Consider the following 18,267-nt stretch of genomic DNA (forward strand, 5'->3'; position numbering starts at 1 on the left):
ATTGTTTATAGTAGGAAATTACCGAAATGTGGCCCTCCTACTCCCACTTGTGTTGATTCCCACTCCCTTGTGTTGATTCCCACTCGCCTCCTCTCTCCATCACCTAGGACTCTCAATGCTACCATTGCTAAATTTGACGCCAAGTTGGAATGAAGACGCCGACTAGACGCCAGGAAGCGACGCTCAAGACACACTTCCACAGGCTCCGCCCACCCCGCCCGCCTCCGAGCCCCGTGGCATCCTGGGACATGTAGTCTTTCGGGGGCGCAGCTGCTCCACCAAGTCTCCTCCCCCAAGAGCCCCACGCTGCCTTTCGCCCTCGGGACGTCGTGACGTTGCCTCCTCCGGTCCCTTGCCTTTTTCTTTCCCTTTGGAGAAGCTCAGTCCCGGACTTCGAAGACTTTTTACGACATTGGGTCTCAGAGTCGGTCTTAGCGCCAGGTCCACTTTTCGGCAAAGTGACGTGGACGTCAACAGCAATGGCGGAAGGAGAGGAGGTTCTGCTACCGCCAACGTCGAGCGGCGACGGCTGGTGAGTGAAAGCTGGGGCTAATTCCCACTGGCCTTTCGTTCTTCTTTCTCTCCATTCTGCGGGTCCCTGAGGCACCGTTCGGCGCCGGTATGGAACGGGAAGACCCCCGTTCTCGGCGAAGTCCGGCGCCCTGCCCCGCCCCCTCTGCGTGCCGGGTCCCCTCTGCCTGCCCGGTCCTGCCCAAGTGGCTGAGGTCCAGGTGCTGGGCCTCAGTCCGGGCCTCTCGTTTCGTCCACTACTTTCCAAGATGTACTGGAGAGGGTGGCTTCGGCGCTGAGTTTGGTCGAAGTTCCGGAGTAGGCAGGTTCAGACAAAGTTTCTTGGATGCAGCTCTGGAGTAATAAAATACGGTTTGAAGAAAAATCCTTTTGAAATTATCACTGCGACCTTTGCCTGAGGGTTCAGAGTTTGAGAGATACATCCAGGGAGTATCTCTTCCACATAGTTGAGAAATTTTATGTACTTGCTTTTCATTTGGTTTCGCGTTCCAACAGTTTTCAACACTTGTCTGTTTCACACAGTCTTCTTTTTCCTTGCTAATCACTTTTCTCAACAGCTTCGGATGCAGTGTGGTACTTTGATGTTGCTGTTCTCAAGCCTTTGCATACTTATCTGATTTGTACTCCGGGTTGTGGAAAGGAACTTAAATAACTTTTTCGGAAACTACTCGGTTTAAATCTTTGGGAAAAGCTCCTACTTTTGAAATAGTTGATCTTCACAATACATTGTTAGGGAAAAATATTAAGAAAAAATGATTTCACAATGATTTTCACAATTGATTTAATGTATTGCCTACATGCACACGTATTAGTTTTGGGTTTGCTTGTTCTTCGTATGTGTACAGCTCACTGCCGCTTTGTTTACCTAAAAATAACACAGGACATTCATAGATATCAGCGTTAGTCCCTGAGGGGAAAATGGAAATCGTTGAAAGGGATAGATAGTACACTAATTGAGAAATTCGACTCTTCATTTGGCAGCTATTTGGAGTGCATGTACTCTCCAAGGTTTAGGAGGACTATTGTGACTTAGGTGTAGTTTCTTTCCTCAGTTTTCTTGTTTTGGAGTTGGCTGTGACAGGTACAATCAGTAAGTAGGTAAAAGTAATCTTACAAATTGTGAGTGTGATTAAAAGTGTTAGGGGAATTAGGGAGAAAGGGGGACAGAAGCCACTTCATTTGGAGTCTTTTGGGGAAATCTTCATGGAAGCAGGGGTGTTTGAATTAGGCCTTGAAGAATGAGGAGTATTAAAGACCAGCACTGTCCAATAGAAGTATAACATTTAAATTTAAAAATTTCTAGTAGCCACATTAAAGACTAAAAAGAAACTGAAAATTAGTTTTAATAATCTACTTTAGTTAATCCATATATCCAACATATTTCAACAATCATTGTTAAAAAAATAATTAGATAATTTTATGTTTTTTTGGTACCAAGTTTTATCCAGTGTGCATTTTACATATAACATACATCTCAATTCCGCCTAGCCACATTTCAAATGTTAAATATCCACACATGGCTAGTGGATAATGTATTGGATAGTGCAGAGTCAGATTAAGAGTTGGGAAAGGGCTCTGATTGCAGTAAGAACATAAGTAAGGACAAAGGCAAGAAAAGTAATTATTTGTTTGGGAAGCAATAACTAGAACTGTCTGGCTAAAAAAAAGTTGTAGAAAAATAGGCATGGGAAACATTAAAAAAGGTTTTAACCAGCTAAAAGGGCCTTTTAAAAGTTATTGACGTAGACATTGCAACATTTTTCAGAAAGTGACTTTTAACTAGTTATAACCATCCAGACAGAAGTCTCCAACTCCTGGCTTCAAGTGATTTTCCCTTCTTGGCCTGCCAAAGTGATGAAATTACATGTGTGGGCCACTGTTCCTGGCCAGGTTATAGCCTGAAGTTTGCATTTTTGGAAGGGTGGGTTGTTATATCCTAAATGGGACATAATAAGCTGATTGAGGGAATGTTTCTAGAGTTAAAATGTCTTTGGGGAGTTCTTAGGTTCGGAGGATTGTGAGCATGTGTCTGGTTCACAGACAGGGGATGTGGAGTAAATGATTGCTACAGAGATAGCATTTGTTCTCTTGTAAGGTTGCTGTGTCTTCCCAATTTTGCTTGTTTTATTTTAAAGAATGGAGGAAATAATGTTGAGATTTCTGTGATTTCTATTCTTTCTCTATCCTCTCCTAACCTCTGCCTTTTTTCTTTCGTTCGTTCGTTCGTTCGTTCGTTCGTTCGTTCTTTCATCATAGCTGTGTACATTAATGCAATCATGGGGTACAATGTGCTGGTTTTATATACAATTTGAAATGTTTGCATCAAACTGGTTAACATAGCCTTCATGCAATTTTCTTAGTTATTGTGTTAAGACATTTATATTCTACATTTAGTAAATTTTACATGTACCCTTGTAAGATGGACCGTAGGTGTGGTCCCACCAATTACCCTCCCTCTACTCATCCTCCCCCCTCCACTTCCCTCCCTTTCCCCTTTCCCCATATTCTTGGGCTATAATTGGGTTATAGCTTTCATATGAAAGCTATAAATTAGTTTCATAGTAGGGCTGAGTACATTGGATACTTTTTCTTCCATTCCTGAGATAGTTTGCTAAGAAGAATATGTTCCAGCTCCATCCATATAAACATGAAAGAGGTAAAGTCTCCATCTTTCTTTAAGGCTGCATAATATTCCATGGTGTACATATACCACAATTTATTAATCCATTCGTGGGTCGATGGGCACTTGGGCTTCTTCCATGACTTAGCAATTATGAATTGGGCTGCACTTTCTGCCTTTTCTTTCCTTACGCTCCTCACCAGTCCCCCAGAATTGAGTTTGAATAGAGTCAGGAAAGACCTTGGGATTGGGAACCATAGGTTCTGTTCTTAGATTGCTTAATGAATGGGATTTTACAGAATGGGGACACTTTTTTTAAAAAAGTAATGTTTTAACTGCCACGTTTTTATTTTAACTTTGTCAGATACAAATTTTTATAAAATATATCATGTATATGTATCTCATTGCTTAACCCAGACTCATCGTAATGACTTGGGGTTTACAGATGTAATTATATAGGATTGGGCAGAATGTAAGGGTATTTGGCACACCTCCTCTGTATGGAGCTCTAACAATGCAAACATTGTAACCTAATTGTTTTTATTTTTTTTTACTTAAAATTTTTTTTTTTTTTTTGTAGAGACAGGGTCTCACTTTATGGCCCTCGGTAGAGTGCCGTGGCCTCACATAGCTCACAGCAACCTCCAACTCCTGGGCTTAAGCGATTCTTTTGCCTCAGCCTCCCGAGTAGCTGGGACTACAGGCGCCCGCCACAACGCCCGGCTATTTTTTGGTTGCTGTTTGGCCGGGGCCGGGTTTGAACCCGTCACCCTCGGTATATGGGGCAGGCGCCTTACCAACTGAGCCACAGGCCCCGCCCGTAACCTAATTGTTTATACCCTCATAAATTGATCTGAAATTAAAAAACAAAAACAAAAAACTAGGTCCTTGTCCTCAAGGAATTTATAGTAACAGGAATTGTGTTTAAGAACATCAACTACTAAAAAAAAAAAAAAAAGAACATCAACTACTTTTCTCCCACTGTAATTTGGTGAGACCTTTAGAAACTCAAGGTAGATAGTGTAGATGTTTGCTATATTAAATGGCTCCACACAGCCATCTCTTTTTGGGATTGCTTTTTAGAAGCTTTTCCTGTTTTCTTTCTTTGTCATCAGTGGTATCTCTCAGTTTGTTCCAACTCTGTGAAACTAAGTAGTTGAACTTGTTAAAATTGTGTATACATTCTTAAAAGGCTCAGGATGGAGTTTTAAGATCTTATAAGTACATGGGCTCTCTGATAACTGTTTTTACTTACTTTCTAGTTTTCAGTTATGGTCTAGATGAGTGGTTCTCAAAATTTAAATGTGCATTGGAATTACCTGGGGAGCTTGTTTAAATGCAGATTCTGACCGGGTAGATTTTGATTGGGACTTGAAATTCTATATTGCTGACTAGCTCCTAAGGTGATGCCAATTCTGCTAGATCATGGACCACACTTTAGTTTGCAAGGTACTAGATGATTTATATATCTCAGAATGAGTAGGTCAGAGGAATTTATCTTTTTATATTATGTGTCACCTTACAGATTATAAGTTGTCTATTTACGTGCTGACTTATCATTGATCTTTATATAGTGAGCATTTTTTTATTTTTGAGACAGTTTCACTCGCCCTAGATAGAGTGCTGTGGTGTCATCATAGCTCATAGTAACCTCAGTTTTCCTGGGCCCAAGGGATTCTCTTGCCTTTTCTCCTGAGTAGCCGGGACTACAGGCACCCATCATGATGCCTGGCTAATTTTTTTTTCTTTCTATTTTTGGTAGAGACAAGGTCTCACACCAGTGAACTCAAGCAATCCACTGCCTTGGCCTCCCAGAGTGCTATGATTATAGGCGTAAGCCACCACACCCTGCCTTATATAGTGAACTATTCTATAACAGTGGCACATAGCAGATGGCTCAGTGAATGTTTGTTAAATGTATATGCATGAATGAATACAGACTTTTGTATAATTGTATGCAGTAACATACCAAGCTGTCATTTCATGTAAATTTCCTGACTCTACTTTTTTTGTGAGCTGTGTAATTGTCTGCTGGTATAGTACTCATTCTTCATGGAAAGCCAGGTTGATCAGAAACTGCTTCATTTCTCAAGCTTTATGGGACTTTAGCCATGTAAGCTCAGAGGGTGTGGTAAAATTCTTGTAAAAATGCTTAGTTAATTTAAGTTGATTTAAATTGAATTTAAAAAATTAACATAAGTTATGAGAATCTGGATTTGTAAAATCAGTGTTAAATTGTTACAATTTAAAGATTGGTAGTTATTCTTCTCTGTGTTGAAGAAACCGGCATTGGATTTGAACAGATGTTCTTTTTTTCTGAGGCTTTCTTCCTGACATAATTTCTAGAGATCTAAATTCATAATGAAATTTTTTTTGATATGGATGTTAATTATACAACTATCGATATTCAGAACTTGTTTAATTTAAAAAATTTTACTCTGAAATTTTATTTTTAATTTGTTCTAATTTACTGCTAATCTCTCAATTTATTGTTAAAATTTTCTCAAAATCTTAAAAGTTTTAGTTCCTTAAAGACTCTTCTGTTGTTATTGATTTGAGGTGCAAATAGGAATTGTTTTGAGAATAATAAGTTATTTTTACAAGTTATGTGCAGTCTGTAAATAGTGCTGTCAGGACTTTTCACTCATAAGCATTAAAATATGAGGAAAGATTTAAAATGTCACTTAAGGACTGTGTGAATACAATTTCAGGTATGATACAGTCAGTAAAGAAATATGTTAAATATGAAAGAGAAAGAACCCTTTGTTTAAGAAGAACACTCCTTGTCAGAATGGGAAGGCTAGATAGTAGAAATGAAGAGAAAATGAGCTTTATTTCTTTAGTTAGGGGTTATTAAGTGACAGCTGTTTAATTTTGTAAACTATAGAGAGCAAGCAAAGATGAGAAATAAAGAAGACCTATTTCATTTGTTCATATTACAGTCCATTTTAATTCAGATTTTTCAGTTTTCAGAGGCAATTTCTAAGTAATAATTCTCATCTAGGAATTTGTTTCTAGTAGAGGTTTTAATATCTACATATTAGAGTGAGTGGTTTTACATGCTAAAGAAATGCTATTTCAGTTAATTCATTTTATCTGTATGCAGTCACTGTAGAGAGAGGACAAGTGCATTCCTTGTATTAGTGAGGCAATTCAGGTAATTCTGGAGCACCCAGTTAGATGTACTGCAATATAAGCCAATGTATGAGTCTTTTGAGCAGAATTGGTAAAATATGCTTGACAGAGCATTTCTGCTGCATAATGCTGAAATGTGGATTCTGTTTGGAATAAACTAAAAACAATGCCCTCCTTTTTGTATCAAAAAGTCAAATAGAGTTAAAGCAAAGCATTCATAGGTCTGTAGACAGTTACTGAATACTGTTTATATTCAAACTGCTATGAAAAGTTTTAGAAAACAGTTTTAAAACTAGAAATGTTCATTATGGTTCCTTGCTTGGGCATGTTAATTTTTTCATCATTTTATCTCTAGGAATAACATATCTTCAGTACCTTTTAAAGATATCTAAATGCTAATGTTTGGGGGAATTATGTGCTCTAGCAGAGTAGGATTATACACTTTGAAGAGGGCCATGCCTGAAGTGACTTACTCAGATGCTGAGAATTATAGGTATAAAGTAAGTAAGTCCCTTATGTTAAGCTCGTAAGATCAGACTGTTTTCTTGTGCAAATAAAAGATCAGTAAGTTAAGAGCTACTTAAAAGAAGCCAATTTTTTGAAATTTATTATATATTTACTTTTAAAAGCCTGCCTAATCTTTTAACTTGAGCTGAGAAAATGATGACTAATTAAATTATTTGTTTCAAATCTTCATCTTTTTCTTATTCTTTAGCTGACATAGCATTTTGTAGTTGGGTGGGAATGTAGTGTGTGCTTCTTTTTAACTTTTGAAGTAGTTGTTATATAAAACTAGTCATTATGAAAAAAACCCAAAAAATTAGTTGTTATGGTGGTATTTAATTTTAGCAATGAGATACAGGTTGAGAATCCCTTATCCTAAATGCTTGGGACCAGAAGTGTTTCAGATTTTGGATTTTATTTTTTTGGGAGGGGAGGGGATATTGCCTTATAGTTAACTGGCTGAGCATCCTTAATCCAAAAATCCAAAATGCTCAAATGATCATGTCCTTTGAATATCATTTTGATGCTAAAAATGTTTCATATTTTGGAACATTTCAGATTTTGGATTTTGGAATTTGGGATACTAAACCTGTATAAGAAAATACTATACATTTGCATAGATCTTTATCCTTTCTGTATAATGCTTATATGTGCTATGTAATTTGGATCTTAAAACAGCTCTGTGAGAGAGGGAAGTTATGAGTTATTATTTGATAGAGGTGAGAGGACCCGCTTAGAGTGGGTAACAAATGCATTTAGTAGATCTTGGACTTAAATTTGTGTCTCCTTATTCTAAGCCCTGTGCTTTTTCTAAAGTTGATAGATTGTGTATACATTATGTATTTCACATTGTGTATACATTATGTATTTCACATATATAGTACTACCTATGTACGTTGACCACCCAAGGGACTGTAACTGGTCAATATATGGCGGTGGTCAACATAAGGAACGAAGCCTTCTGTACTGATGCGTACATATGGTGTGTGTATGCATTATGAAAATTAGTTCAACTTAAGGTGGTCAGTGTAGGGAAGTGGTCAACTGTGGAGGTTCTGCTGTGCTTTAATGGACACTTAGAGCTCATGTAAAAATATGCTGACCATATAAAAATATGTTAATCACATACTTGTATTGTGAAAGATATAATATTCAAAGACATGCATTTTTTTTTTCTTTTTTTGCAGTTTTTGGCCGAGGCCAGGTTTGAACCCACTGCCTCTGGTATATGGGGCTGGTGCCCTACTCCTTTGAGCCACAGGTGCTGCCCCAAAGATGTGCGTTGTTGAGCATATGTGTGTATTGGGTATTTGTGGCATTTGTAAGGCTGTAAGGATATGTATAAGCTGTATACCACACTGTTTTGTATCCACAAGAAGGGGCAATTGATGATTGATATGGTGGAAAATGATAAAGATAGCAGCGTGATATACTATAGCTTTATATCCCTTTTGTTTTTATAATACATTCTTATTCTTGCCAGAAAATCATGTAAATAGATTAGTTTTTTTTTTTTTTTTTTTTTGTAGAGACAGAGTTTCACTTTATTGCCCTCAGTAGAGTGCCGTGGCATCACACGGCTCACAGCAACCTCCAACTCCTGGGCTTAGGCGATTCTCCTGCCTCAGCCTCCCGAGTAGCTGGGACTACAGGCGCCTGCCACAACGCCCGGCTAATTAGATTAGTTTTTTAAACTTAAGAAGTATGGTTATAATTACATCTAAAAATATAGTTAACATATATATTTAATAGATGTAGTTTTACAATACATTATATAAATATATTTTCATATATAACTAGCAATATAATTGTATTCTACAATATATGTCCTATATGTTAAAATAAGATTATTCTGATTTGCAGTAATATTTAGAACATATAAGCATACCATTATATACCGTTTTAATGACTTTGTCAGCTCAGTATTTTTTCTGTTGGTTTTATTCAGTGATGTTGGAGAAATAAGAAACTTTTAAAAACAATTTCCATGTTATTTTGTCCGTTGACGAGTTTCTGACCTTTGTTTTTAAATATAAAAGTGATTCATAGGAAGATATATCCATCTCATGTACATGTTATCAAATACCAGAAATTTTTGAACTTTAATTTGTAAATTGCATTTAGATTAATCCCCAACATGAAAGTCAACAATATCTTCTTTTATCAAATTAATCTTCATTGGTAGTTGCAGTCTACATTAAAAGAATAAATCCTGGAGGATATTTCTTTGCCAAAATATGCTCTTTACCCTTTGAAAAGAATTGTCCAAATGTTGCAAAGTCTTGTCACTTTATTTGTAATAATCGTTTCTTCATTTTCAAAACTGATAGTTTTTGAAGCAAAGGAATATTGGTGATATTTCTTTTATCATTGCACTTTGGATAACGTGGACATTTGTCAGTAACTTCTGCTGTTTTCATACCATTCTTTGTCTTAGTCAAATACATGCTGTTTTTAGTTTTGAAATGAATTGCTCTAATGGAAAGAAACAAAAACCAATATATTTCTTTGTGCCTTAGAAGTGCTGGAAAGTTACTTCATAAGTTTAGAAAGGAAGAGTATTGAGAACTTTTATTTTGAGAAAGTGTGAAAGAGGAAAAGATTTAGAGTACTCTTTACTCATTAGTAGAGAAATTGTTCAATTTTTATAGGCAAAATCTTACAGCAAATGCATTGTAATAGTACATACATAGTTATGAGAAACTTTTGTTTTTGCTTGTTTTGTTTTATTTTTTTAGTCAGCCACTCCTCAGTTTTTTCTTAGCAGAGGAAGGAATACCATTGGTAGATATCTCTAGTGTAATTTGATCTACATGGATTATGCATCAAAAACAAATCTGTGAAAAAGATAAAGCATCTGTTCCATTTGTAGTTAATTTTACTAGTTTATGGAACAACAATTTCTGTGGTCTATCTCTTCTGCCTTTTGCGCAGTGGTGAAATACCGTAGCTGTCAAGTTTGGCTTAGCAAGCCAAGAGGACTAGATTTAGTACCTTCTTTAGTTGGCACAAAAATCTGGTTAGGATTTTTAGGTTGGAACAAATTCTGGAGAGGATTCCATTAAATTCTGGAGAGGATTCCATTATTTGATAAGGGAATCTCTCAAAGCTGCTTTTGTGACTCTGATACTAATACAAAGCTTTACTAATTTTTACAAGCTGTTTTTTCGCTTGACATGGAAATATAAAATTTGTTAAAATGCTTTTAGCAAACATGTGATTCTGATACAAATCCAGATAATTTCAAGATTTTACAATTATGGGCTCTTAAAAGACTGTAAGTTGACAAGGTCTTTTCTGAATATGCTATCATACTATTTATAAAATAAAAGTTTTGGTGATTTGAGATTAGTTTTAAAAGTAAGTTTCACAGTACATATTTATGGTAGTTGAACTCCATCCATATTCTACGTGTATAAGTGAATTTTTAACAGATTTATCCTGTTTCCTTTTCCATCATATGTTGCACATGGTATTCAGGAATTAATTAAGGAGTTTTGTTGTGGCAGTAATTTATAACTAAGTACTGACAAGAGTAGCAAAGTAAGTATAGACAATGCATTGGTGTTGATGTCTCATAACCTGGGCCTTGAGAAATACCCAGAAATGTGGCACAAATTAAGCCATGAAACCACCGTTTGACACGTGCAGCTTGCCACTGCTTGCTTGCATTTACACTACTGCTAGTACTTACACCTAATTATCTGGTGATCTAGAGTTTTAAATAATTGGTCAGAGGCTTATCCCTGGTTCTGATACATGCATGGGCAAGCTGGGCTGTCATGCTTATTTAACTTGCACTTGTGGTGGTTTACATTCTAAATAAATCAAAATGAACTGCACTGCAGAAAGAGCTGCTCCTGACTCTGATCAGTAGTAGAGTTTAGGTAATAGGACTTGGCTAGAACTTTTGTTAGAATGTAACCAGTTCTAGCCAGTTAGAATGTAACTTGTGCAAGTGTGTGGACTTTTTATTTATTGCCACTTCACACAACAGGTAGTATGTAGTAGGTTCTCCATACATACTGGAGGTTTGAATGAAAGGATACTTGTATCAGGAAAGGAAAGAATTCTGTGTGTGGCTTAGGAAGGTAGAAGAGAATCTGAAGGAGTGTTTTCAGAGTCCAACTGTGCAAAGTATGTAAAGACTAAGAAAGATGACCAATGACTTCTTAAGGCAGTTTTAATAGTGATAGAGGTTTTGAGTGAATGAGGAGAAAGTAAGTGGAGGTGATTGAAGGAGACTACTGATATGAGGCAGTTAAACTGAAAAGGGAAGAAAAGAAATAGAAGGGGAGTAGGTAGGTGATGTGTAGGACCCTTTAAATAAGTAAATATGGTAATATTTGAGGAAAGAAGATAATAACAGGCTTTTAAAAAATATTTTTGAGTGCTAGACATACTTTTATTAAACATTTCTGGGTCCTTTTGCCCTTTGCTCTGTTTAATACTATTAGCAGATTTAAAGGTTTGAACAATATCCTATGCAATAGAAATAATATATTTAAGTTGTTACACATCAGACTTTCAAGGTTTATTTATTTCCCAGTATTGCAACTTCTATGCTTTTTATTTTGAGAAAACAATCAATAAGCAATATATTTTAGACGCTGACTAGTCAGGTGCTCTGGCTCGTGACTGTAATCCTAGCACTCTGGGAGGCAGAGGCAGCCAAGATTGTTTAAGGCCAGGAGTTTAAGAGCAGACTGAGCAAGAGACCCCATCTGTACCAAAAAAAAAAAAGAAAGAAAAAGAAGAATTAGCCTCTTGTGGTGGTGAGCACTTGTATCCCAGCTACTGGTTAGGCTGAGACAGCAGAATTGATAACTTTATGAACCCAGGAGTTTGAGCTTGTTTTCAACTAGACTAATACCACTGTATTTTAGCCTGGATGACAGAGTAACAAGATTCTTTCTCAGAACCCCCCCCGCCCCCCCAAGCAAAAAGCTTGGTCCCTGGATTATGAATGAATAGGTTCTGTAGGTTCCTAAGTTGAATTTGTATGTAAGTTGAAACAGGTACATTAATCTATTACCTATAATAATCTATTCATAAGTGCAAGTTGTATGTAAGGTGGATGTTTGTAATTCGAGGACTGCCTGTAGTTTTTTTTTCCCCTGTAATTTCTTTCTACTCTGCATTTATGTATAGAGTGATTATATTCTGAAGGTGCCAAAAAATTTATACACATTTTAAGAGATGTTATCTATGTATTACTTTTTGAAGTTGAATTGAATTACGGTGGCATGGAGTTAATCAAGTGAATGCTAACATCACCATACAACAGGCAGGACAGTCAAAGAAAATGGCAGAAGCACAATTGTTGTTCGAAGAACACAAGGCCATTTTGAAGGTATTTGAAATTCAAGAATGTTGTGGAAGTACAACAACAATGGAGGCATGAGTATGCAACAGAGCCTCCAACACGCCTGACAGTTGCACACATTGGAGGTAAGTTTGCGATGCCTGGGACTGTGTACGATGTGCACAAGGGAAGATTGGGGAGGCTTCTCCCAGCAACAAGTCCTGCTTCTTCTGCTGTGGTGTTGGAATACTTTACACACTTGCCACAAAAATCTCCCAAACAATGTGCATGTGAGACAGAAGTTAGCAGAGCAAGCATGTTCTTAAAAATAGCAACATGGAAAGTTTTTATCCCAAGATTATTACATGCACCGAGATGTGATAATTTACCTCAATGAGGATTTGCCAGAGTAATGAATAGAACAAATGGTTGTGGTTAAGTTTCCCCCACACCCTCACTTGACAGCCCTTGACTTCTGCTTGTGGGGAACTTTAAAGAATATGGTGTTCCATAGAAAACCAGCTACACTGGTGGTACTTCAGGAAGAAATTGAAACAGCATGGGCAACAATACAAATGTACACTTGGGTCAGCATTTGCCATAAATCAGTAGGGTCTGGACGCTGATGGTAACAACTTTTAGCACCTCTTGTAATTGCAGAAGTCAAACGTGACTAGTTTTCGTCTTTTGTTATTGGTATATATTGAGTATTAAAATTTTAATACAGCTTTGTTCCTTTCATAAAATGTGTATACATTTTGGGGGGGTACCCGCTATAGATTCTAAGTCCGAATTGGTCTTTATGAACTACTGCAGTTTTCACTTTTTGTAATTACAGAATAGGATTTGATTTTAAGAACTTTGAAGACTAGTGAAGTTGACTTAGCTTAGTTGATAGAATGGGAGGCTTCATGAATTTAAAACAGTTTTCCCAATCCAGAAAACATCCCTTCTTACGTGATTTAGATTTGGTTATTAGGAAGAAAGTGGTGATGATATGGAAAGTGGTCCTTATGGAGTGGTATGGTCAAAGAGGGATGTGAAATGAGGAGGGTAGGCAAGAGAGTGGTGAGATGGATGTAAGATGAGGGAAAAGTGGTGACACTGTCAAGAATTCTTTCTAAACGTTCTGCTGTGAAAGGAAGGGATAAGAGTTTGATAGCTAGACAGAAGGAGAAAGTTTGGAGGAATTTGTGGGATTATTGATGTTGTTTTCCATTGGCTATACTTGGGAGTTGTGGTTATACTTTGTGGCTATACTTTGAGCATTGGCTGGAAGGAAAGAGCTAGGAGAGAAAGAAGTGCAATCACATACGTGGCTCTGGAAGGGTTGGGGGAAGAGAAGACCGAGGTGAAGTTATCAGTCTTAAGACTAGAGGATAGCTACTCTTCTGTGAATACAGAAAAGTAGGAAATGATATCTGGAATGATAATAAGTTGTTTATGTATGTTTGTTTTTGGAAAGGGTGTTGAGATCAAAGAGAGGAGAAGCCTGCTAGCCCGTATTTTCTCTTTGGAGTCATAAGGAAAGTCATCTGAGATGGCTGGGTAAGGGGTCTGAATAAAGTGATTAATAGAAGATTTTTAGGAGGTATTGATACCTAGCAGATACAGAAGATGAGGAATTTGGGATTATTTCCCACAAAAGGCTGCATTGAGCAGAGTATAGGAACAAAGAAGGCAGACTGGTTACATTAACCCAGTGAGGGAATTTGTAGCTTTATGAATGTGCAAAAGAGACCAGAAAGTGAGAAAGACCAACAGTGTGCTACTTGTAACTAATCTATGCCACCTTTCCACCCTTTACCTTTGGCTGTATCCATAGTATGGCAGGACAGCTCCTCCAAATTAATTTTTATCCATTTTATTGAACCAAATATTTTTATATTTTTACTGCCAGGTTTATATCACATATGGAAAATCTTTAGATACAGTTTGTTATCAGATATAAATTTAATTTGCTTTTCTTGTTTATACTTCCAGTATTCAGGATTGGAGAACTAAAATGAAATGTAGTAATGTAGTAATTTACTAAAGTATACGTACACCATGTCATTTACTTTTTAATGATTATGTAAAACATCCTTTCTTAAGCAGCAGTTACTTAATACTCCAAGCAAAGAGAGAATATATTTGAGGTGAGAATTCTTTTTATTTTATTTTATTTTATTAAATCATAGCTGTGTACATTAATGTGTTCATGGAGCACCATACACTAGTTTTATAGACCATTTGACATATTGTCATCACACTGGTTAACATAGCCTTCCTGGTGTTTTCTTAGTTATTGTGTTAAGACATTTATATTCTACATTTACCAAGTTTCACATGTACTCTTGTAAGATGCACCGTAGGTGTAATCCCACCAATCACCTTCCCTTCACCCATCCTCCCCCCTCCCTCCCCTCCCTCTCCCTCTTCCCCATATTCTTAGATTACAACTGGGTTATAGCTTTCACATGAAAGCCATACATTCGTTTCATAGTAGGGCTGAGTATATTGGATACTTTTTCTTCCATTCTTGAGATACTTTACTAAGAAGAATATGTTCCAGCTCCATCCATGTAAACACGAAAGAGGTAAAGTCTCCATCTTTTATAAGGCTGCATAGTATTCCATGGTGTACATATACCATAATTTATTAATCCATTCATGGATCGATGGGCACTTGGGCTTTTTCCATGAGTTAGCAATTATGAATTGGCCTACAATAAACATTCTGGTGCAAATATCTTTGTTATAATGTGATTTTTGATCTTCTGGGTAAATACCTAGTAGAGGAATTATAGGATTGAAAGGCAGATCTATTTTTAGATCTGTAAGTGCTCTCCAAACATCTTTCCAAAAGGAATGTATTAATTTGCATTCCCACCAGCAGTGTAGAAGTGTTCCCTTTTCTCCACATCCACGCCAACATCTGGTCTTGGGATTTGGTGATATGGGCTAATCTTGCTGGAGTTAGATGGTATCTCAAGGTAGTTGTGATTTGCATTTCTCTGATGATTAAAGATGATGAGCATTTTTTCCTATGTCTGTAGGCCTTGTGCCTGTCTTCTTCAGATAAGTTTCTCTTCAAGTCCCTTGCTCAGCCTGCGCTGGGATCACTTGTTCTTTTCTTGCTTATACGTTTGAGTTCTCTGTGGATTCTGGTTATTAAACCTTGGTCGGAGACATAACCTGCAAATATCTTCTCCCATTCTGAGGGCTGTTTGCTTGCTTTACTTACTGTGTTCTTGGCTGTGCAGAAGCTTTTTAGTTTGATCAGTTCCCAGTAGTGTATTTTTGAAGCTGCTTCAATTGCCGGGGGGTCGTCCTCATAAAATACTTGCCCTTGATTTCTTCAAGGGTTTTCCCTGCACTCTCCTCTAGTATTTTTATAGTTTCATGTCTTAAGTTTAAATCTTTAATCCAGTGAGAGTCTATCTTAGTTAATGGTGAAAGGGGTGGGTCCAGTTTCAGTCTTCTACAGGTTGCCAGCCAGTTCAGCCAGCACCATTTCTTAAATAGGGAATCTTTTCCCCACTGACCATTTTTAATTGGCTTGTCAAAGATCAGATAATGGTAAGTAGCGGATTCATCTCTTGGTTCTCTATTCTGTTCCAGACATCTACTTCTCTGTTTTTGTGCCAGTACCATGCTATTTTGATCACTACTGGTTTATAGTATAGTCTGAGGTCTGGTAGCGTGATTCCTCCTGCTTTGTTTTTATTTCTGAGTACTGTCTTGGCTATTCGAGGTTTTTTCTGATTCCATATAAAACGAAGTATTATTTTTTCAAGATCTTAAAAGTATGACAGTGGAGCTTTAATAGGGATTGCATTAAAATTGTATATTGCTTTGGGTAGTATGTCGATTCTTCCCAGCCATGAGCATGGTATGTTTTTCCATTTGTTAACATTTTCAGCTATTTCTTTTCTTAGAGTTTCATAGTTCTCTTTATAGAGACCCTTCACATCTTTTGTTAGATAAACTCCCAAATATTTCATCTTCTTTGGCACTACTGTGAATGGAATAGAGTCCTTAACTGTTTTTTCATCTTGACTATTGTTGGTATGTATAAAGGCTACCGATTTATGAATGTTGATTTTGTAACCTGAGACGCTGCTGTATTCCTTGATCACTTCTAAGAGTTTTGTAGTAGAATCCTTGGTGTTTTTCAGATATACAATCATATCATCTGCAAAGAGTGAAGGTTTGATCTCTTCTGACCCTATGTGGATACCCTTGATTGCCTTTTCTTCCCTAATTGTGATGGGTAAAATTTCCATTACAATGTTAACGAGCAGTGGAGACAATGGGCAGTCTTTTCTGGTTCCTGATCTGAGTGGAAATGATTTCAATTTAACTCCATTCAATATGATATTGTCTGTGGGTTTGCTGTAGATGGCCTCTATCAGTTTAAGAAACGTCCCGTATATACCAATTTTCTTAAGTGTTCTGATCATGAAGGGCTGCTGAATATTATCAAAAGCTTTTTCTGCATCAATTTAGAGAATCATATGGTCTTTGTTTTTTAATTTATGTGCTGAATTATATTTATAGATTTACGTATATTGAACCAGCCTTGAGACCCTGGGATAAAACCGACTTGGTCATGATGTATAATTTGTTTGATGTGTTGCTGGATTCTGTTTGTTACGATCTTGTTGAATATTTTTGCATCTATATTCATTAGTGATATTGGTCTATAATTTTCTTTTCTTGTTGGGTCCTTTCCTGGTTTGGGGATCAGGGTGATGTTGACTTCATAGAACGTGTTGGGTAGTCTTCCTTCTTTTTCTGTATTTTGGAACAGGTTGAGTAATACAGGTACTAGTTCCTCTTTAAAGGTTTGGTAGAATTCTGACGTGAAGCCATCTGGTCCCGGGCTTTTCTTTTTAAAGAGATTTTGTATGGTTGATGCTATTTCAGAACTTGATATAGGCCTGTTCAACGTTTCCACTTGATTTTGGCTAAGTCTTGGAGGTGACGTGCTTGCAAGTATTGGTCAGTTTACTTCAGATTTTCTTATTTCTGAGAATAACTTTTTTTGTAATGTTCATTAAGGATTTTTTGAATTTCTGAGGAATCTGTTGTTATTTTGTCTTTGTCATTTCTGATTGATGAGATTAGAGATTTTACTCTTTTTTTCCTGGTTAGGTTAGCCAAAGGTTTATCTATTTTATTGATCTTTTCAAAAAACCAACTTTTTGATTTATTGATCTGTTGTATAATTCTTTTGTTTTCAGTTTCATTTAATCTGCTCTAATTTTGATTATTTTCTTCTACTGGGTTTGGGGTTGGAGTGTTCTTCCTTTTCCAGTTGCTTGAGATGTCCCATTAAGTTGTTAACTTCCTCTCTTTCCATTCTCTTGAGGAAGGCTTGCAGTGCTATAAATTTCCCTCCTAGGACTGCCTTTGCGGTGTCCCAGAGGTTCTGATAATTCGTGTCTGCATTGTCATTTTGTTCCCAAAATTTGGCAATTTCCTTCTTAATCTCATCTTTGACCCAGCTATCATTCAGCATAAGGTTATTTAACTTCCATGTTTTTGTATGAGTATGCAGATTCCTGTTGTTACTGAGTTCAACTTTTATTCCACGGTGGTCTGAGAAGATGCAAGGAATAATTTCTATTCCTTTAAATTTACTGAGGTTAGACTTGTGACCTAAGATGTGATTGATTTTGGAGTATGTTCCGTGGGCTGATGAGAAGTATGTGTATTCAGTTTTGTTGGGATGAAATGTTCTGTAGATGTCTGCTAACTCCAAATGTTGGATGGTTAGGTTTAAATCTAAAATTTCTTTGCTCATCTTCTTATTGGAGGATCTATCCAACAGTACCAAAGGAGTGTTGAAATCTCCAACTGTTATGGAGCTGGAGGAAATCAAGTTGCTCATGTCTGTTAGAGTTTCTCTTATAAATTGAGGCACATTCTGATTGGGTGCATAAATATTAATAATTGAAACCTCATCATATTGAATTTTACCCTTAACAAATATGAAGTTACCATTCTTATCCTTCCTTACTTTTGTTGGTTTAAACCCTATGGTATCTGCAATTAGAATTGCAACATTCTGGTTGGGTGCATAAATATTAATAATTGAAATCTCATCATATTGAGTTTTACCCTTAACAAATATGAAGTGACCCTTCTTAAACTTCCTTACTTTTGTTGGTTTAAAGCCTGTTGT

General features: G+C 36.8%; 1 protein-coding gene across 4 annotated transcripts in view; it reads left to right on the forward strand.

Moving 5' to 3' along the window:
* Nucleotides 1-229: 229 nt before the first annotated feature.
* The window catches only part of TBC1D23 (TBC1 domain family member 23), a 78,953-nt gene continuing 60,915 nt past the window's right edge, over nucleotides 230-18,267 (forward strand). Inside the window, exons 1-2 of one of the 4 annotated variants that reach the window (XM_053564931.1) lie at nucleotides 491-532; nucleotides 12,017-12,241. Coding sequence is in view for 2 of the 4 variants with exons in the window: in XM_053564928.1 (XP_053420903.1) it covers nucleotides 480-532 (53 nt within the window). In the remaining 2 variants the exon portion in view is untranslated. Of the gene's footprint in view, nucleotides 533-12,016; nucleotides 12,242-18,267 lie in introns of all 4 variants that reach the window. The other 3 variants (XM_053564928.1, XM_053564929.1, XM_053564930.1) reach the window with 3 other exon arrangements.

This window comes from Nycticebus coucang, chromosome 16, assembly GCF_027406575.1.
Source record: "Nycticebus coucang isolate mNycCou1 chromosome 16, mNycCou1.pri, whole genome shotgun sequence".
NCBI classification, from domain to species: Eukaryota; Metazoa; Chordata; class Mammalia; order Primates; family Lorisidae; genus Nycticebus; species Nycticebus coucang.